This window comes from Dromiciops gliroides, chromosome 2, assembly GCF_019393635.1.
Source record: "Dromiciops gliroides isolate mDroGli1 chromosome 2, mDroGli1.pri, whole genome shotgun sequence".
Lineage (NCBI taxonomy): Eukaryota > Metazoa > Chordata > Mammalia > Microbiotheria > Microbiotheriidae > Dromiciops > Dromiciops gliroides.
The window spans coordinates 275038758-275061273 of record NC_057862.1 but is presented as its reverse complement, the minus strand read 5'-3'; the positions used below and the strand labels follow the sequence as shown (position 1 = coordinate 275061273).

The 22516-nt window shown below is 36.0% G+C and overlaps 1 protein-coding gene across 3 annotated transcripts in view; it reads left to right on the top strand.

The window, feature by feature from the left end:
• Positions 1 to 22202, top strand: part of TRIM9 (tripartite motif containing 9) — a 143099-nt gene extending 120897 nt beyond the window's left edge. Inside the window, exons 8-13 of one of the 3 annotated variants that reach the window (XM_043981955.1) lie at positions 9305 to 9493; positions 12341 to 12382; positions 12884 to 12907; positions 14097 to 14400; positions 17262 to 17424; positions 19765 to 22202. In XM_043981955.1, coding sequence (XP_043837890.1) covers positions 9305 to 9493; positions 12341 to 12382; positions 12884 to 12907; positions 14097 to 14400; positions 17262 to 17424; positions 19765 to 19827 — 785 coding nt within the window. In that variant the 3' untranslated portion in view covers positions 19828 to 22202. The remainder of the gene's footprint in view (positions 1 to 9304; positions 9494 to 12340; positions 12383 to 12883; positions 12908 to 14096; positions 14401 to 17261; positions 17425 to 19764) is intronic. The other 2 variants (XM_043981956.1, XM_043981957.1) reach the window with 2 other exon arrangements.
• Positions 22203 to 22516: the final 314 nt, after the last annotated feature.

Here is a 22516-nt window from a genome sequence, read left to right as displayed (position 1 = left end):
ATGGGCCATTTATAAAATTTCTCCATACTGCTCCACTCCCAAATTGATAAGCAAAATATCAAGAAGCCTCTTAAATTAAATAATCAAAGCAGAATTTATTTATAAAAATCAATGTAAACGATAAGGGTTAAGAAATGCAAATTATACAACCTGTCTGCTTTTAATATAATAATGGCCGTTGCCGCCTCTTGCCTTAGGGTATGCTCCAGCTTTCTCCAACTTTCACTCCTTTTCTCCTTCCCTCCAAGTCCCTTGCTTCACTTTTACTGCCCCGCTCCTTTCTTCTAACTTCAAGCCCCTTTCACTTTCTCGACTCCCCTGAAAAAGCCCTTTAGCATCCTCACCTCTGTTGCCAACCCCCTGGTGTCTCTAGCGTCTCTGTATCATAGCCCTTTCTTGTTTTCTTCCTCTCTTGATTTCTCCAACCTCTTTGTACCGTCCTTACTGTCTTCTTAATCTTCCAGCCTCCCTTGCAGCCTCCTAGTCCTCCAGTGTCCCCCCTTCACTGTCTCACTAGCTCCTTTATATATGTTCCTTCTCTCCCCTCAAACTTCGGGCCCTGTGCTCCCCCACACATGCCAATTTAATCTGCCAGCCACACTAGCACTGCATGCATCAGGGCTCAAGGGGCCATGCCTCCTGCTGTGCACCGGGGGCCTGGCACAGGCTGCATCAGAGGCTGGCCTGCAGGAACCTGGGATCTCTGGGGTAGATCCCCCCAGGGAGGAGGGAGCTGGGGCTTTTTCCCCCAGCCATCTGACCTGGCATCCTGTAAAGCCCATGGGGCTTTTTGGCTCAGCTGAAGTGGAGGGGGAGGGGCACCAGCCCCTCTTACACAGAAAAAACCTGAGGGCCTAAGGCTTTTTAATCTCAGTCCAAAGGCAGGATCCCCAAATCAAAATAAATTTCCACACAACCCATCTTCCAACTCTGGGCTGTCCAATATGACTGAAATTCTCTTCCTCCCTCATTTCCAGGTAGGCTTCCCATGCTGCCTTTGAGTCTGAGCTAAAATCCCACTTTCTATAAGAAACCTTTCTTCATGTCCCTTAAAGGCAGTACCTTCCCTCTGTTTATTATCTCCAAATTATCCTGTACAGATCTTGTTTGTCCACAGTTGTTTGTAAATTGTAACCTTAGAAAATGAGCTCCTTGAGAACATGGACTTTTTTCCCATTAGTTTTGTTTTGATTTTTTCTCCTGCTTTTCTTTGTATCCTTAGTGCTGGACATATATTAGGAGATCAATAAAATGTTTGACTGAACAAAGATTTATTTTCCAATAGATAAATAGACAAAAAACAGGGGCAAGTAATTCTCAAGTGAAAAAAAGGCAAGCTATCCACAACCATATGAAAATCATAATAAGAAAATTATTGAGGTCCTAATTATTTTATACATATAAGACTGTTAATGAGAAAATTATAATTAAAGGGATTGTGCGAATTGACTGAACCATCCTCAAAAACAATTTGGAATTATATCCCCAAATTGTACATAACCTTAGACTTAGCAAAGCCACAATTCAGAAAATAACCAACCCATAAAAGTCAAAGAAAGAGAAAAGGTAACCATATTTTGGAGTCAAATTGTGAAAAGCTTTAAATGTCAGAGGGGTTTGTTTTTCATCCTAAAGGCAACAGAGAGCCAACAAAACTGGGAAAATTTAAGAAATAGTGCCAAACTTGTAGTTCAGGAATATTACTTTGGTAGTTGTTTGGAGCATGGATTGCAGAGGAGAAAGAATGGAGAAGGCAGAAAAATTAGGAGGCTATTGAAGTACTCTAATTGAGAAATGTTGAGGGTCTGAGTTAGGGTTGTTGTTATTTGTCCTTCATTCTCGAAGAGGACCATGACATTGGGGTGATGTTATGACTTGTACTGAATCGGATTTAAGTGAGGGAGGGCTGTGCAAGGTTACCAACCTCACTCTCTCCTCCAGAGCCACCTGGGTCCAATGATAAGACACACACACACACACACACACACACACACACACACACACACACACACACATATATATATATATATATATATGTATATATGTATATATATCAGAACAACTGGAGATGGAACAACTGGAGATGGCCCCATATGGAAACAATGTGAATGAAGAGAAGATAGATAGATAGATATAGATAATAGATATGAAGGACTTGAGGACTGACTTAGTATAGGGGGGGCAGAGGTATTCATGATTGTATAAAGTCAAGGATGAATGTGAGATATCAAATCTAGGTGACTATAAAGTGCCTTTAACAAAAATAGTGAAATTAGGTATAGGTGTTCTACAGTACCAGAAATAATATTGTTCAGTGGGCTCAGTGATGGAATACATAGCTCTATCATGGTTGGCAAGAGGTATGTTATTGGTTGCTTTAAAAAAGAAATAATAAAAACACTTATTTTTCTGCCAGTACCCAAACTGCCATTTCTGTCACTATTTATACAAAGTTACCTTTTAAAATGTCACCCTTTCTTGTAAATTTTGTCTTTTCAGGGCCATTTTAAGAGTCATTTAAGGGACTGCTTATTTATTTATTTCCTTGTCTTCTCTCATACTTATGAGCAAAGCAAATGTAATTGTTCTCCTGAAGCTGGGCTTCAATATAACTTTGGCAGGCTTTACTGAAAAGTCTAATTTTACTGTGCTGGGATTCCAACCTCCACATTTGGCTACTGCCCAACTGCTGATAAATTTATCAAGTTATTGGTTTCAAGTGCAACAGGAGGAAAGATGGAAAATTATGATTCCATTCTTGGTAAGGAGGAACAGCTACTATATTTGCTCTTCCTCACTTAACTGAGAAAAAACTAAAACTAATCAGTATTTGTTAACTATTTGTGAATGACAAAAAGAGGCAGCTAGGTAGAGTGCTGGGCCTGGAATCAGGAAGACCTGAGTTCAAATCTAGCCTCAGACTAGCTATGTGATACTGGGCAAGTCACTTAACTTCTGTTTGCTTTAATCCACTGGAGAAAAAAATGGCAAAGAACTCCAGTATCTTTGCCAAGAAAATTCAATAGACAGTATGGCCCAAGGAGTCAGGAAGAGTCAAACACAACTGAATAGCAAAAACAAAAAGCAGTAGAAAATGGATTGATAGTTTTTATCTGAAAGGGATCTTATAGAACACCTAATCCCAAAGTCACATTTTATAGATAGGAAAATCAAAGCTCAGAAAAATTTAATAAATCATCCAATATTGAAACTTAGCAAATATTGTACTTGAACTCAGGTCTTTGGATTTCAAATAAAATTTTCTTGGATCTGGAAAAATTCTGGCATAGAGCGAGGCCTTGAAGATCAATATTTACTGTCGTAAATGAATCCCCCAATATCTGTTGACTCCAGTCTCTGGAGGCTGTGTTTGAAAGGGTAGTCTTTCTCACCCTCCTCCTAAAGAAGAGGGGGAGCTGAAGTTTCATGAAAGGGTACAGGTGAGCAAATGCACTGAGGAGAAGAAGTGAAGAACTCCATCAGTGCCAGAGTCACCAACAACATGGTGGAAAGCAGGGTCTACTACCTGCCTCTTCTACAGCTTCTTAACACTGAAATGAGAAGCAGGAATGCAAGAAGAGTACATTAATATTCAGCTATAAAGCCTGTGATTTGAGCTCAATATAAGTCATGATTGATGTGCCTGTAATTCTGCAGAAATACAGCCCTATAAATTCAAAACTCTCATCCCCTTATGCTTTCCCCCACATCTCATCATTTCATTTTCTAAGGAGGAATGAATCGACTTTACCAATATTTCTTCATTAAGATTTTGTTTTGGGGGCAGCTAGGTGGTGCAGTAGATGGAGCGCTGGCCCTGGAATCAGGAGTACCTGAGTTCAAATCCAGCCTCAGAAACTTAACACTTAATAGCTGTATGACCCTGGGCAAGTCACTTAACCCCAATTGCCTCACAAAAAAAAAAAAGAGTTTGTTTTCTCTCTATTTTGTCACTTATTTGCAGTGAAAATTTAATACCACATAATTCCATTATTATACTAATTTGTATATGTATGCCCTTTGTTAATAAATGCAGCTAGGAAGGAGGAAAATGGGTAATTATGTACCCAGGAAGAGAGATTTAATTGCTGGGAATTTTCCCCATACATGGGCTCAGATCTAGATTTACATTTTATACCGTCCCAAAGCCAAGAAAGACCAAATGAAGCTAAGCACACCTGAACCTAAACATTCCCCTGTGAGTGAAGTACCATACAGTTTTAAGGAAAACCTATCCCTTCCCCTAACCCAGGGGTGGAGCTGAAGATATTGACTAAAAAGAATAGACAAAATAGACAGAAAAAAGTGGCTCTGCCCACACAAGAGTAGGGGCCAGTCAAAAGGGACTAATTTGTCTTCCCAGTCACTGCCCTTTCATCTACACCACACACTTCTATAAGCCCATATACCAAGTAAAAGAAAGGATTAGATGTATTCATAACCATTACGAATAATTAATAACTGATATGTGCAAACACTAAATCAAGATGCTTGGATAGATAGCAATACAATTTAAAATTTGGGAATAAATTTGCATTGTTAATATATTTTACAATTTTTGAGTGTGTGTTGTGTACATTTATAAAAGAATAGCCCAGAATTGTGCAACAAAGCCTGGACCATATTAGGAAATGATATACACCATGATGAGAATCTTCTTTAGCAGTTGCTTTCCTATCTCTTGTTGTGATTCAGTCATTCAGTCACGTCCAACTCTCTATGAACCCATAGACTTTTGTCCATGGTTTTTTTCTTCTCAAAGAATACTGGAGTGGTTTGCCATTCCCTTCTCCAAGTGTGTCCTCATTTTACAGATGAGGAACTGAGGCAAATAAGGGTTAAGTGACTTGCCCAGGGTCACAGAGCTAATAAATATGTGAGACCAGATTTGAACTCAGACATTCCTGACTCCAGGCCCAGTGCTATATCCAGTTCATCACCTAACTGTCCACTATTTCTAATGACATTAAATTGACAATAATTTTCTAATGAATAAGGAACTTAGATATTTATCAGTGACCTGAAATGTTGGTGCACTTCCTCAAAATATTTTCTGCTAGGGAACACAAAATTTAGAGCATAAAGTTTAGCTTTGCCTGAGAAGTTACTAATTCTGAAGCTACCTTTTTTATATTTCAGTCAATTTGGGGATATATGCAGAGAGAGTTATAATAAGAGTACTATTTTTGAAAATTTTCTATGCAAGGCATAAAACAAATTAGTAAAAAAAAATTAAAGTTTGAATTTGTTTCTTCATCAGTATGAGTAACTCCAATTTAGACACTTCATGTCTTCTAATTCACGATGGAAGACTTTGTGGAAGAGATGAGATTTTAGTTGCTGCTTGAGTTAAAAATGAGTGAGAACGGGGCAGCTAGATGGTGCAGTGGTTAAAGCACCAGCCCTGAATTCAGGAGTACCTGGGTTCAAATCCGGCCTCAGACACTTGACACTTAACTAGCTGTGTGACCCTGGGCAAGTCACTTAACCCCCATTGCCTGCAAAAAAAAATAGTGAGAACTTGACAAGTTGTTGGGAAATGACATACCACATGTAAGTTATACAATGTGATTAGACCCCAAAATGGGAGAAGGTTAGTAATATGATGGGCAATAAGAAATTAATCTGAGCAGAACAGATGCTTAAGGGCAGAAACCTAGGAAATGAGGTAGTCATCAAGTTAACTATATGGTAAGATTATGGGAAGTCAATTCAAGTCAACAAGAATTTATTAAATGCTTACTATGTGCCAGGCACTGAACTAAGTATGGGGGGGTTACAAATACAAGTAAAAATAAAGATAGTACCTACTTTCAAGGCAGCTAGGTGGAGAAGTACAATACCAGTCTCATCTTCCTAAGTTCAAACTTGGCTTCAGACACTAGGTTTGTGACTTTGGGCAAGTCATTTAACCCTGTCTACGTCAGTTTCCTCATTTGTAAAATGAGCTAATGAAGAAGATGGCAAAGCACTTCGATATCTTTGCCAAGAAAACCCTAAATGAAGTCACAAAGAGTCAGACATGATTGAAAAACATGATGTAGCTTATATTCTTATAGGGGAAGACAATGAAAAGGAGCAGAAGAGAGTGGGGAATCATACTCATGAGACTGGGAGAGGATGGGACAAAGTGCAAAAACTGAAGCAGGGTGGATCTGAGCACTTCCTTAAAAAATGAAGCTTCTAGGAAGAACTCCTCAGTGGGAGAAGGAGTACACAGAGGGAGAAGGCAGTTGAAACATGATGGCAAAATCCATAGACAAAATTATTGAAGAGCCAAACTATACATCATTTTCTCTTCTAGCCCAGAAAGAAGTTTCTTTATTTGATATGTCTTTACTGTTGGTAAGAATGAAATAGTAGGGGCAGCTAGATGGCGCAGTGGATAGAGCACCAGCCCTGGATTCAGGAGGACCTGAGTTCAAATCTGGCCTCAGACACTTAACAATTATTAGCTGTGTGACCCTGGGCAAGTCACTTAACCCCAATTGCCTCACACACAAAATGAAAAAATAATTAAAAAAAAAAGAATGAAATAGTTAAGTGAAATTATAACTTTTTTTGATGGAACTACTAAAAATGTTTTCATCAAAAAATCCAACTGATTTTTTCTGATGATTGGGCCAAGATTCAGAATTACTGAAAATTAATTCTACCAGTTGTTCTTTCCAACACACACACACACACACACACACATCTTTCTTTCTTTTATTTTTTTGGTGGGGTAACAAGGGTTAAATTACTTGTCCAGGGTCCAGGGCTGGTGCTTCATCCACTGCGCCACCTAGCTGCCCCCCTTTCCCTTAGAGTTTAAAGCAAGTTTAGATTTAAGAATAACAAATCAACTGCCAGTTAAAAATGAAATCTGCAATGCTAAGCAGATTCTTATTAGATGAAAAAAGCCTTTAAATTTATTTAATTATGTAAATAGTATTATGCTGTTTAATAAATATAGCTATGAGATGTTCCAAAACTAAAAATACTTGAGCATTTATGTAATTTTATCAGTTTTTAAAATCATCCACAAAAATAAATTCAACAGTTTTCCCCTAAAATATATCACTATACAAGTAATTTACATAGGAAAAAAACCAATGACCTTCTAAAATACCAAAATGAACTACATTTCAAGTAGTTCGAATTGTTAGGAAGAAAGAGTCAATAGACTATTTTGAACTGCTTCTCTCAGGTTGTAACTCATTGTTTTCTTGTGTGTGTGCATTGGTTTTTTTTGTTTGTTTTAAATCAAACACTGTCTAAAAGAGTAACTAACCCATGATCACTGGCATAAAAACACAATGAAATTGATTTTTAAAGGTTTACTTTAAAAATTTGTTTAAAAAATGAAATGATTCTGTTTAATTATAATGATAAAGCTTGACCTCACAGAAGAGTTGAAAAAATGCATTTCTCTCCACTCTTTATGGAGTTGTGGGCACTGTGAGTATTGAATATTACATGTATTGTGAAACATAACAGAGTAATTTTATTTTAAATTTTTTTTCCTTTTTCTTTTTATAATCTTTGTGAGGTAGAGTGGCTTAATAAGAAGGTAAGGAGAGAGGTATATGTCTGGAAATGAAAGTGATGTAAAAAAGATACAAATAAAATAAGATTTTTAAATGCCTTCTTTTGATTCAAACTGATTCCTAGAAACAGGCGCATTTACCGCCTCTACGCTATTAAATAGTGTTTATTAAATAGAAGTATAGTGAAATAAGTGATAATTTAGATGATGAGAATGCTAACAAATCTAAATAAGAGGATGTCCATAGCCACCAAAATGGTTTAAAGAAACCTACCTGGCAGTATTTGAACAGAAAAAGTTATAAGAAAACAATTGTATCTAATAATTTCTAGTCCCTTTAAAATGAAAAGTCAACTTATGGCCAGCCATGTTGCACTGCATCTGACTAGTTAAATGACCTAGTATGAGTGTTTATTTGAACACAATACATTCCTTTTTTAAAATCAGGAAATAGATGCTTTTTGCAATTTAGGAAAATCAATTCACCAGATGGTCTGTTTGCACAGGACTGACAATTAAGAATATCCTTACACTAACTTAGTATTTCTACAACACCTATTCTTTGAAACAATAACATACATAGTGGTATTCTGTAGCCAGCTTTGTTCCAACTCATAAGAGTTAACTGTTGAATTTTCTGTATAAGCATTTATACCTCAAAAATCCACAAATGTTAAAAATCAGGGCTTGATTTATTATTTGGTTGAATGTCTAGATTTAAGAAAGTGATGGGAAATAACAATGATGCAGATTCAACTTAAATTTGTGGTGCATACATTTTTTTTGAGAGCTAGGTATTAAATATTTGGCAGCATGTCCTTGAATATATCCTTTATAACATTTACAGGTATTTTATAAGTAACCTATATTATGTCTTTTTGAGGTCAATTTATTTTTATACTTATAAAGAGGTTAATTGAAATTTCCAGGATCTAAACATAACTTCATAGGACAAGAATCCAGTTTACTTTACTGAACAGTAGGCCAGTCCAGTATTTTCTTCCCTGAGCCACTTAAATTTTACATCAGCCCTCCCATACAAAGACCAAAGCTTGGAGAGTGCTTTGCTATCTATCGTGAAAAAATAAAAACACCTTAATATAATTTCAAGGAAAAACATTTCCTAAAAGGAATAGCATGTTAAGAGAGAAAGGAACCATTATGGTCATGCAGATGATCCCTTATTATCATCATCACTTATGCAAAAAATTCTGAGGAGAATTGTGTTCCCTACAGATAAATTTGCCAAACAATTGTCTAGAGTAAGGTCATAGGGTAGCCCTTTTGGTCATCACCTGGCAAAATTTACTTTCAAGAGTAAACTTCAACACAAATGATATTTAATGGCAAAAGGGAAATGTACAATTGTTTGATTACCAGTTAACATTTTAGAAAAATAAAAATCATGCTATTTGAAATGTCAGAGGAAAGAAAGAGCAAGGATACACATACATCTATGTATACATTTATGCTCACTCCTTTCTCTCTCTCTCTCTCTCTCTCCCTCTCTCTCTCTCTCTCTCTCCCTCCCTCTCTCTCTCTCTCTCTCTCTCTCTCCCTCTCTCTCTCTCTCTCTCTCCCCCTCTCTCTCTCCCTCCATGTAAAGATCTCTACTTTGTTCCTGACCCAAACCCCATCTGATTTAAGTAAGGGACATGTACCACCCCTTCCCCATGGGGTCAGGCTTGGTGCTACTGTTATTGGTAAGGCCGTTGGTAACAGTATGCAAATAGGTGACAGATTTCTGATATCCAGTTTGCATTGATTTACATTTAGACACAGATTCTGAAGAACAGACCCTCGCTTTTCCATCTCCTTCAGAAAGATTACAGCTCCGTAGGATGAGTCCTTTCTCATCAACCCTTAATCTACAACCCAGCTTTTCTGGAAGATCCTGCTTTGATATCCGATCTTCACCCCACCAGATGAGTTTGCATTCTTCTTTACAGTCTCTGAATGTACCGGGTGAGCTGAGCACATCTGACATTTCCTCTTAATCTCTGGGCCTTTAAAGCATCTCTGAAATAGCTTGTTTTGTTCTTGACATTCATGTTTATGTTACAAGGGGGTAATTCTTCTCTGTGTCTATGTCCTGCTTCTAGGGTGAAGAGGATGTGGATAAATGATGTTTTGTGTTATGTCTGTTTGCTATAACAAGTAAACCAATTGAGCTGCTATTCATGTATAATGCCATTGATAAGGAAGCTTTCCACATCAGTAAAATTGTTCGTTTTGCTCACATCCACAATTTTTGTTCACAAATTATTCTTTTTGTTAGCACTGTCATGAATTAGCACATTCTGTCATAACATACCATAACATAGCACTGGTATGGTCCACTTATATAAGGTCAAGGCAACACTCTAATGGTGTCCAGCTGCTGAATCCAGGAAGTAGATCAGCACATCTGGCCATGGTGGGCTTATTAAACATAGACTTGAAAGATACTAGCAGAATATCCTGGAAATTAGGAAGAAAAGAGATAAAATCTGAAGGCATTATTTGCTTGCATGATAGTACTTTCTCAGTTAAAAGAAGAAACCTATGACAAACAGAGTAAGATAAAATAATTGAGTAATTACAATTCACAAGGTCTGCAAATCTAGCTGCCTCTTGTTTCACTTGCTATCAAGGCAAGTCATGACAGATTTAAGTTCATTTTGTCTGTGATGACACTGGACATAAATTTTTACTTTTCTGGGACCAGCCTAATAAGATTTTAGAAAATTTGTCCAACCTTCACCATATTTAATTTCTTCAGTGCTTTTTTATAATTGTGGATGCACTTTTTTACACATTGCCTATTTCCAAAGGTTTCCCTTTTTTTTTTCTCCACTCATATTGAGAAATGAGGAAGATTATGCTATGTCAGTCCAAAAGATATGCAGGGACTTCAAACTTTACTAAACATTCTTTTTTTCTTTTATGTTTCTCTCTGTATACTTTTAAACATGCTTTGTTACAGAATTTTTTTATGTGTCTGATGTAACAGAATGTCACAGTTATTATATGTGTCTTAAGAAAAAAAGGTGGGGGGCAGCTAGGTGGCGCAGTGGATAAAGCACTGGCCTTGGATTCAGGAGGACCTGAGTTCAAATCCAGCCTCAGACACTTGACACTTAACTAGCTGTGTGACCGTGGACAAGTCACTTAACCCTCAGTGCCCTGCCAAAAAAAAAAAAGAATAAAAGGCGGGGCAGCTAGGTGGCACAGTGGATAGAGCACCAGCCCTGGAGTCAGGAGTAACCTGAGTTCAAATCTGGCCTCAGACACTTAACACTTACTAGCTGTGTGACCCTGGGCAAGTCACTTAACCCCAATTGCCTCACTAAAAAAAAAGACTAAAAGGCACTGTGATTTGAGTTGAGTAGTGGATGTATTTAATAGTACTTGTAATAGTTATATTATTGAATTTTAACTCTTTTATGTTGTGCTTAAAATGAAATACCTTTTAAAACATGTCTTGAAAGCAAACATATATAAGCATAATTAATTAAAAACTAGCACATAAAAAGACCTGAGTATAGCCTATGTAACTGCTACAGCTAGAAAAAGTGTAAAAAGGAGTTCAATTAGAATAAAAATCAATTAGGAAAAAGAATTCATTTAGAATTAAATTAGAAAATTCAATTAGAAAAAAGTATAGCATTATTGTACTTACTAGACCCTAATTCACAGATAGGATTTTAAACAGCTTCAAATTGAAGCTAAGCATGAAATACAAATGAATGGATTATTTCAATTTTATTCTAGTAAAATACTAACCAAAAGTAGGGTTACATTCTTTAAAATGTAGTCACAACTCAACCATAGCACCTCCTATCATTGGATGTTATACATGAAAAAATAACTTTCTGGTTTCTAAGTTTATGATAACAGCAAGTTACTTTATATAAATATCCCAGTAATTCTTTCTATTAAATTATTCCTTAATATATCTTCCTTCAAAAATGTTATTAGGAAGCAATTTTTGTTACTCTTTTTTGAGTGGGTGTGGGGAAGTATTTGATTTATTTTTTCATAATGCCAATTAAAACCAAATTTACAATACTCTTCTAATGCCATCCCAAATTTATGTCTAATGGGAATGAGGTTAGGAAAGTTTATTACAATGTCTTCTGGAAAGCAGTGGAATGATTCACAGTTGAGATAGCAGAGGTATATTTCATGAACACACCTCTATACTATAGATGTCTTTATAGCTAGGTATAAAATGTCTTTGATATCTAAAAACAATGAGGCTTTCAGAGCACCTCTTTAACTACTTTAAAAATAATTTCAATATTAATAAACACCATCTTATTTAAATGATATGTATACAGTATATTCCTTTCTAATTATATTAGTAAAATTGTACATAGACCTAAATTACAGCAGAAGTAGTTTAGTGTAAGTATAGTTGAAATGTATTGCTTGAGGTTATAGGCATACTGTGATAGAATAGTTGTAAACTACAAAATTTCTCCATTTCATGCTGGATAATGTCTCCCTTTTCCCTTTTTAAAAAGGTAAGCTTCTTAATATAGGAAGAAGTAATAAAGGATAGAATGATGAAGTTTTGAACTATAGACTTTCAAAAAGATTGAAAGATTGAATGATAAAAATGTGTTCTTTTCAGTATAAAAGTCAATACACTGACTTCATGGAGCAAAGTTAGCTAGTAAACTGGTGCAGGAAGTGGGGAAAGGGAAAGTTTCTGGTTTTTAAAGAATCAAATACATATTAACTGTATTAAGAATGTCACTTATATATAAATAATTTTAAGATTGATTACTTTTCTTATCTTTGACGTAATATAGTATCTCTTTATAGGATGCAATTTTGAGACACAATCAGCACCTTACTCTCAATTGGGCAAGTATACTTATTGCAACTAAGATTTATTTTAGCTTGTTATTGATATGTCCTTCAGTTTCCTTCACAGAGTAAATGTATACTTATTTTAATTCTAGAAACTTGACTAATCATTCTTAAGATTACATTATACCAATCTTTTTCATTCTGTTTATAAAAAATATATAGCTATTTTTTCATGCTTCATCAGAGAAAAGTCTTATGCAGTAACTTAGAATGCTATTTTGTCAAAACTTGTGGATAACACAAACCACCCCAAAAGTTAACTTTATATGATTTTATACTAAGACTATTTCCAATAATGTTCTTTCTCATCCCCAAAGTAATGTAGTCCCCCCCCCCAAAGGAGATAATAACAAGAAAATTGTGTAGTGCTTTAAGGTAACAAAGCACCATCCAATATTATTACAAACATTCATAAAATATAGCACTTTTCTTATAAATGACTATTTTACTTCCTGTTTTTTTTCCCTCCATGCCATTCATTTGGAATGACAACAGTTGACATTAAAAAACTGGTGGCAGGTATGAAATAACCTATGTTCTGTTAAAAAAAAAACCTCAGAAATTTGAGTGCATATGATTTTCTTATAAAGTAGTTTAATAAATCAGTGAATAAATCTGTGTAAAGTATGGTGGGTTTTTTTAAAGATAGTATTTAGGAATTAAAACTTGGAGTATAATCACTTGCATAAATATGCTATTTTAGAAGCAGCTAGGTGGCACAGTGGATAGAACACCAGCCCTGGATTCAGGAAGACCTGAGTTCAAATCTGTCCTCAGACACTTAGCTGTGTTACCCTGGGCAAGTCACTTAACTCCAATTGCCCCACAAAAAAATAAATAAAAATAAATAAACAAAATATGCTATTTTATCTATGTTTATATATGTTTAAAAGGCCAGTAGGTTTTTTTTTGCAAGGCAATGAGGGTTAAGTGACTTGCCCAGGGTCATACAGCTAGTAAGTATCAAGTGTCTGAGGCTGGATTTGAACTCGGCTCCTCCTGAATCCGTGCTATCCACTGTGCCACCTAGTTGCCCCCTAAGCCCAGTACTTCTATAAATTCTTTTATATCTAAATCTGAGAACAAATTGTCAAATTATGTTCTGATTGAATTCATGTAGTTCCTGCCCTGTTGACAATTCATATCTATTCATGAAAATCAAAGCCACAAATACTGATTTTGTTGATCAACTTTTCAATTTTCAGTAGAGCAAAGAACAATTATCAATTATCAGTACTGAGTGGTATATTGATCATTTTTCTGTTGTCCTTCCTCCATGTAGGATTTTATATTTTAGACTTCTCACTCTCCCTTTCTTATCTTCACCATAGTTCAATGCCTTTTTGTTTCTGGTGGTACTAGTATTGCTTTGACATTCACCAGATGAAGTAAAGCATTACTTCTATAACTGATACCACTCCACTTCTGGATTACAAAGTTGGGAGTGCAGTCTGAGCAAGAAGACCCTTTCCAAAAGACATACCCTGCTAGGACAGTTATCTGGCTATTTGAGTCTCATTCCATATGAAGAAAGTGGCCACCACTTAGGCATATTGAGTGTTTTTCTCTCTTTTTGGCCTTAGGACCTTTATTCCTACACAGTGACAAGATACCTGACATAAAGGTCCTCATCTTACATAGGGATTTTTAATAGATTGTAGTCACTGATTCAGTCTTGATAACTAGGTTGCCTTTGTGTTTCTTCCAGTTGCCTGGTTTGCATTTGACCCTGGCTCTGCACACTCTGACATTATCTTCTCCAATGACAACCTGACTGTGACCTGCAGTAGCTACGATGATCGAGTTGTGCTAGGAAAGACGGGCTTCTCTAAGGGAGTTCATTACTGGGAGCTGACAGTTGATCGTTATGACAACCATCCAGATCCTGCTTTTGGTGTGGCCTGTATTGATGTGATGAAGGATATGATGTTAGGAAAGGATGACAAAGCTTGGGCAATGTATGTGGACAATAATCGGAGCTGGTTCATGCACAACAACTCACACACCAACAGGTATCATTCAGCTGCCAACTTGTCAAAAGTCAAGCTTTCGTGTTAGACTAGTAAGAGAATGAGAACCTCAGTCACAGCTCTTCCTCAATCTTTTCCTCTGCTCTTGCAAAACCAAGCAACAAAAGTCCCCTTCTTTGTTAATTTGTTTTAACACACATTTATTTCATCTTTTTGTATACCAGGCAATATACAAAGTCCTGGGGATATGAAGCAAAATAAAACACACTCTCTGCCCTTGATGCAGTTACATTTTTTTTTTTTTTGCGCGGGGCAATGGGGGTTAAGTGACTTGCCCAGGGTCACACAGCTGGTAAGTGTCAAGTGTCTGAGGCCGGATTTGAACTCAGGTACTCCTGAATCCAGGGCCAGTGCTTTATCCACTGCGCCACCTAGTAGCCCCCAATGCACTTACATTCTTATAGCAAATGAAGCATGCACACAAATAACTCTAAGTTGGAAAAAAATTAGTCCATGAGAAGTAAACAGAGTAGCCAGAGATTCAGAAAAGGAAGGACAATTTGTAGTGTGTGTGTGTGGGGGGAGGCATTAATGAAATTTGCATGAAGAAAATAGCAAGTGAGTGGTTATACAAGTTACATATAACTTCATCTTTGCCATCTGAAAGTTGGCTATGATGTAAGATAAGTAACTAATTTAATAAGAAACTGAATACTGAGATTTCCTTAAATAATATATTCACTATTTCAGTTAGCTGTATTTATCTTGGTGAGCCTATTTTTACGTAAGGATGGAATTGTGAACTCTTTCTTTAATACCTAATGTACTGATGGCTAAGAACTGGGAACATACTGCTATATCTTGGGAGAGATAGGAAGAAGCAGGAAACTTTGGTGTGCAGGCTGTTCATTGGACTAAAATAGGCAATGATGTCATTTCTTAAAAATTTGTATTTGAAGCATTACTTTACCATATTGTGTTTGTTAAGAATTGCCAATTTGTTAGAGAAAAAAATCTGTCCAGTCACTAATTTTTCCAGTCTTTCCAAGTGAATTAATTGTGTAAATGACAAAATTTATTTTACAATTTCTTTAATAAAAATTCATTTTTCCTGAAGTCCTTCTTAACATTTAACTCTTTTCACTTCTAAAATTATGCTTTATAAACTTTCTAGGATGGACAAGTATCTTTCACAGATTCTGATCTTATTCAGAAAGACCTGATTGGGCAAATATTCACCAGTCTATTTGGCAATAAAGAAGTCAGTCTTTTTTTTTTTTTTTTTAGTGAGGCAATTGGGGTTAAGTGACTTGCCCAGGGTCACACAGCTAGTAAGTGTTAAGTGTCTGAGGCCGGATTTGAACTCAGGTACTCCTGACTCTATCCACTGCGCCACCTAGCTGCCCTGTCAGTCTTTTTTAAAAAAAGAATTAAGTAGTGATAGGATGAGAGCATTATCCCTAAAATGATGCTTCAGTAGGAAACAGTCAGCCAGTCACCTAGTTAAGTATGTCCTTCTCCTCTTAATGGATTTACACTGACTTTTTTCCCATAAAGATTTCTATTACTTCTATCAACCCTATCTTGCATCATCCAATGTCATATAAATTGAATTTTTGCATCATTTAAAGCAGATATAAAAATACACTGTATTTCATGGGGGACATAACCACCCCAAGAATTATGTTTGGATCAATGACCCCATCATATTCATATGACTATAAGAGCCCAAACTAGAAGGATATCATATATCTATGTTATTCCTTATTTAGAAGTGAAGGGATAAAGATATGTATATATATATATATATGTATATACATATATATATATTGCACCATTCAGAGAAACTAAAAAGAATGTCTTGGGTACAAATATGTTGTCATTATATAATTGTATGTAAATAATAATTACTGAATTTTATAAATATGGCCTATAGAATGACCATATACAATATTAATTCTGTATGCAGGGGAGAAAGAAGTATCTTTTTTAGCTCTTATAACCTATTTTTTCTGCTGAAGTTCAATATTGCCAGATCTCAAAAGGGGTGTGGAGTGAGTGTGTGTGTGTGTGTGTGTGTGTGTGTGTGTGTGTGTGTTTGGAGGTGGAACAAATATTTTGCTTAATTTTATTTTTGAGACTGCTGATTGAACTATACCACAGACATTTTTTAAAAAAAGCCTTGTTCTGTCTCCAAGATCCCTGATATTGCTATAGTTTAAGTATTTTCATCCAGTTTAGGTTAGTGATTTAGAGTCTTGGAATCTGTAATGTTATAAATTTATTAACACTGCTTAATTAAAATTCAAACACTTTTTAAATGACTGGTTCTCTTTTGAGAAGAATCTTTCAATGTAATATGCACCAAGAGGCCCAGGACATAATTCCTTATGCATATCTTTTCAGACTTGACTTAGATGTCCCTTTTGTTTTTGTTTTTATTTGTGTGTATGTGCGTGCATGTGTATGTGTGTGTTTTAACTAATAAATTAAGACAGCATTGTACTGTGAAAAAACCTCTAGACTTAAAGTCAAGGTATAAGTTCTAATCCAGACTTTGCTACTAACCAGATGTATGACTTGAAGAGGTCTCACTTTCTTTATCTGTAAAATGTTGGACCAAATCATTATCAAGGTCCCTTCTAGCTCAAAATTTCTGTGATTGTATGATATCAAAACAGGGAAATTCACAATTAAAACCTATGGTAGAGCATAATAAGAGAACCTAATATCTGGTAAGTCAGAGGATTTTTTTCCATTGGTGTTTTACTTAACACTAAGAATCAGCAAAAGAGAGAATTCGTTGTTCATTAATTATGTTTGAAAATGGCATAGTCTTTCAAATTTATAAGCAAGGAACAATTTAATTTGCCTTGTCATCTCTGTTATTCTCTTTCCCACAGAACTGAGGGGGGAATCGCAAAGGGTGCCACAATTGGAGTTCTTCTCGACTTAAATAGAAAAACCTTAACATTTTCAATCAATGAAGATCAACAAGGTCCTATTGCCTTTGAGAATATGGAGGGTCTATTCTTTCCTGCTGTCAGCCTGAATAGGAATGTACAGGTAAGTATTTTATCCTCAGAGATGGAGAAAACATTTTCATTGTAGCAGCTTCAGAGATTCATGGCCTTAGAGTAAAATTCATAGCATTAAAATAAAAAAATGACAGGGAGGGGATGCTGAGGAGCGGGATGTGGTTGCTATTGTAAGACTGGAAGAGGATTAAAAAGAGGGGAGGAATTGATAAGTTATAGAGTGAAGTAGGGAACTGAATACATACTCAGTTCTGCCTAGAGTCTAATATTGCACTGTAATGATATGGGACCTCCCTATCACAAATAGTCAAATGGGCACAAGACAGAGAAGACAATAGGTGGGGTAGATGCCTAGATCAGGTCAATAAAGGATGCTGAATCTAATCTTTAAGGGCTGGGAATATATTTCAGGAGGAATAAAAACAATTAAGAATCATTCAGTGGGCTATATACTCATCACTTTTTAAAATGTGAAATTTGTTTTTCCTTTGCCCTCGGGCACCACATGGGACAGAAAAAAAGGGGTAATCACAGCCATTATAATCATTTATTCAGCTATAATTTACAGTTTACATAACTCTATTTTGTTGTATGCTGTGAGTGGGTTCTGGAGCAGCATAAGCTAATTATAACTATAAACCCACATAGATATCTAGAATTATCCCTATGCTTATGATCTCATCACAATGAAGCAAATATTTCAGCTCCATTTCCTCTGCTTTTTCTAAATATTCTGGCTAATTGCAGTGGGGTAAGGAGAATACACTGATTCGATTAGCATGAACCTCCAGCTGCTTCCTGTAGCCCTGGTGAGGAAAAATTGTCTTGGCAAGTTTTTAGCATACTGCACATCTATGATCTACTGCCACAATTTCTATTCATCCTCTAATTGTTCATAGAGGAAAAAATGTTGAGCTAAATATTGATCCTAGGGGGCATAACCAGGAGCAAGAGGATGTCCCATTGATATAATGAAAAAACTTCCTAACAATTAGGGATATCCCAAAATGAACTTCCCTGGCCAGCTGACCACTTGTCAGGTATGTTGTAAAGAAAACTGTTGTTAATGTCTAAGTTAGATGAGATTATTATTGACAGCCCTTCCAAGTTTGAAATTCTGTGGTTCTGTGATTCTCTCCTGGTTTTCAAGATTCTTTTTTTGAGATGATAACTTTTCTTATGACCTAAAGATAACGAAGATCAACTTTCTCAAAAATGGAAAAAAAAACTATCATGAGAGCAATACATGAGGCAGTTCTGAACACACTCAATCTATATTTCCAATAGCAAATAACAAAATTTTAGAGATAAGAAGGAACTTGGTTGTTCAGTTATTTTTCAGTCATATCTGACTCTTCATGACCCTATTTGGTCTTTTCTTGGCATTTCATTCTCCAGTTCTTTTTTTTTTTTTAATGAGGCAATTGGGGTTAAGTGACTTGCCAAGGGTCACACAGCTAGTAAGTATCAAGTGTCTGAGGCTGGATTTGAACTCAGGTCCTCCTGAATCCAGGGCCAGTGCTCTATCCACTGTGCCAAGTAGCTGCCCCTCTCCAGTTCATTTTACAGATTAGGAAATGGAGGCATTAAGTGATTTGCCCAGGGCCACACAGCTAATAAGTGTCTGAGACCAAATTTGAACTCAGTCTTCCTGACTTCAGACCTGGAACTCTATCCATTGTGCCACCTAGCAGCCCTAAAAAAGAACTTAAAGATTGATATAATCAAACTGCATAAGAATTAATTAAATAAGTTTATGCAAAGATTAATAGTTTGTATTAATGTACCTAAATATAGATCAAAAGGTTTGGCCTAGGGGGCAGTTAGGTGGCGCAGTGGATAAAGCACCGGCCCTGGATTAAGGAGTACCTGAGTTCAAATCTGGCCTCAGACACTTGATACTTACTAGCTGTGTGACCCTGGGCAAGTCACTTAACCCCCATTTTCCAGCAAAAAAGAAAAAAGGTTTGGCCTACCTTGAGGATGCTCTCTAGGAATATTTTAAATTTGTAGACATTCTGATGTATAAAATTTTCCCAGCCCATCCTTTCAACTTTCAGGCATGAAATATAGAGGATTCAGAGCTAATTTCAAGCTACATTCTCCTGACTCTTTAAGTGGTATTTTTGCACCATCCATGCATTAACTCTCACTGTTTCAAACCATATTTCAACTAGAATATTTAGGATGGGAAGGAGGTCGAGAAGCAGATTGCAAAGGTTTGGAATTCTTGCCTTAATCTGATTTTTTGTTTGTTTCACTGAAAGTGGACATTAAAGAAGAAACTCATAAGGTTTCTTGCTATGCTAGAGGGAGGATAGAGAAATGGGCATAAGGTTGCAATTTGCTAACCATATTCTTGTTGTAGGTAACACTTCATACCGGATTGCCAGTGCCTGACTTCTACTCCAGCAGGGCATCAATAGCGTAACAAGACCCTTGCTCAGAAGCCAGCTGCCATTATTCATCCCTAGTTGAAAGTTGCTAAATTTATTCAAGATCAGACCTGATGACAGTGAGGGGAAAAATCTGAATGGTTCACAGACTGTTAATATCAGAGAGAAGTTGGAAGAATAAAGCTGGTCTTCTACCTTCTTTGTATTCTATAACTCTGCCATGTATCCTCTCAATATTTCCAATGTTAACATGTCTGCATTGGCTTTGGTGTTTAGCTCTTTTGATCAATAATATACCTAGATATACTGCAGTGTTACTCTGTGTCCAGTTTTAGGTTTTTTTATTATTTCATTTGGGCTTTAATTTAGGTGAGTTATTTTCTCTTCATGATAGTGCTGCCATGCTAAGAGAAAATGTTCATGCTTACTTTTCCCAAGTTTTCTCTCAAACAATTCTATACTATAAAGAAAAATGACTTTAAATGAAAATTTGAAGATATTCCCTATTGAGCTCTGTGTAGGTATATGTAGATTGCACCAAGTATCAGAATCATAACTTGGGCAAGGTAACTAAAGTTACCAAGGAAGGGGGACCTGGATATTGTCCCAGGGTTTTGATATTTAGAAGGGGCAAAAAATTATAATTTTAAAAGGTTGCAATTCTAAAATTTCTTACATTGCAATTTTTTATAATAGCATTGTTCCTTCTGCATAAAGGAATAATAATTAGTTAAACTAAGAACCTAACAGATAGCTTGCTTTGTTCTACTAACTGACACAAACCAGGTCAGTTCTTTCTGCCCATGTTATCCTGTTATCCAATGGCCTCCCCAACATTATCCTTGTGGCATCCTGTTATCTCCCTCTATGGGCTCCATTGCTCTTCCATAGGACAGCATTCTAGTAGTATCTGGGGCCTCTTTTTCCACAAAGCTCTCTCCTAAAGTTTCCCATAGGATTCTACCCCCACCTCTATCATGAGGGAATCAGTTTCTTGGGGATATATCTGCTCATATAGCCAGGGAGGGTTCCTAACATGCCTAGTGTTAAGGTCTCCTATCCCTACTTTTATTTGGAGAGTACATTTAGTGCTGCTTGCCATGGGCTCCAAAATCGCTAGTTACAGCTCTACTAAGCACTAAATGATTTTGCTATAAATTAGCATAATAATATCATCCATATAAAAGTAAAGCTTTACAATCTGTCCGGAGTCTTATAATTAGAACATCTAGTCAGTCTTTAAAGCCTGTCTAATTTCTTGTGTGATGACACATGATATCAGCAGAAAGTGACTAAAGTTAAATCAAACAAGAATAGCCTTTCATTATAGTAGCTACAGTAGAATGGCAATAACAGCTACCATGGATAGGCCATACATGTATTTTCAGTTCTTCTGATTCTTATTATGCCCCCCATTGGAATTGTGCTACCATGTATCTTGGAGTCCTTCTCTGGTCCAAATGATATTGGTACTCCAATATGTCAAAATTACAAAGAAAGCCCAGTCTTAAAATAGAAACTCTGTGAGGGCACTCCTTGTTCTTTCTGTTGGAGAGAATTTGCCAACCAAACATCTTTTATCTTCCATAGTCCATCTATAGCAAATTCACCTTGCCCACAGAATATCTCAAATTGTAGTCCATGGTATTCATGTTCTCAGGAATTTGCTTTTTTTACATTATACTTGTACCCATTTCCCCATGCTTACTATAAATAAAAAATTTAGTTTATTCTGCTATCATTCACAACTTAACTTTCTGGGATAACTCTGACTAGGGAGGGGAAAAAAATAGGTTCTTATTATATATGACTCCAGAATGTTAACTCTTACTATTTATGTATAGAATTAATTGCATGATATTTGTAATGACATTTCTTTGGTTTTCTTCATTTCATAAAACATGTTAGACAAACTTTAAGAAATAGAAAAATAGTCACATTTAGTTGTGCAATTATTTATTTGCCAGTGTATCAAGAAGTTCAGTCAGTAATGAATTCAAATGGGGGAAATGGCAAAATGAAGTAAGGTAACACACTAGTGTTATAGAAAAAGGCTGTAAATAACTACTTTTAATATTCACTTTTTACCTGTTACATTGTTCTTCAAGTTTAAATTGGCCTAATGTATTGAATGGGTGCTATTTTGTTTACATCCATTTCAGTTTTTCTTCGCTACAGAAAAACTCTGTTGCAGGACAACACTAGTTTGATATTTGTTTTAATTTCCAATGAATCTCAATGGCTGGACCACTATAGACTCATAGTGACTGTTCTTTATTGAATCGTTTCTGCTAATTAGATTTCTAGTATTCCTAACACATTGTTTATGTTGTATTGTGTTTGTAGCTGCATATAGCTGCTGTACTAAGAATTATCACCCTTAATATTCCAATAAATAACTTTTATGGGAGACCACTGAATGTTTATTTAGCATTTGTCTGTGTTTATCCTCTCTTAAAGTAATATCCTAACTGAAAAATGTCCTTGGAAATATGCCAAAGCTCTAATAATAAATATTTGTTGCAAGGATTCTTTGTCACATAAAGGTTGGATTACATGACTTCTGAGATTCCTTCTATTACTAACTGTGAAACAATTGTTATTCCTAATCCTACCAGTTGATTTATGGAGCAGTGAGTGTGGTGAAATGAGACACTAGCATAATTCTATAGCACATGCACCTGACTACAACTAAACAAAATCTTCTCTTCCAATTTTCTTTTT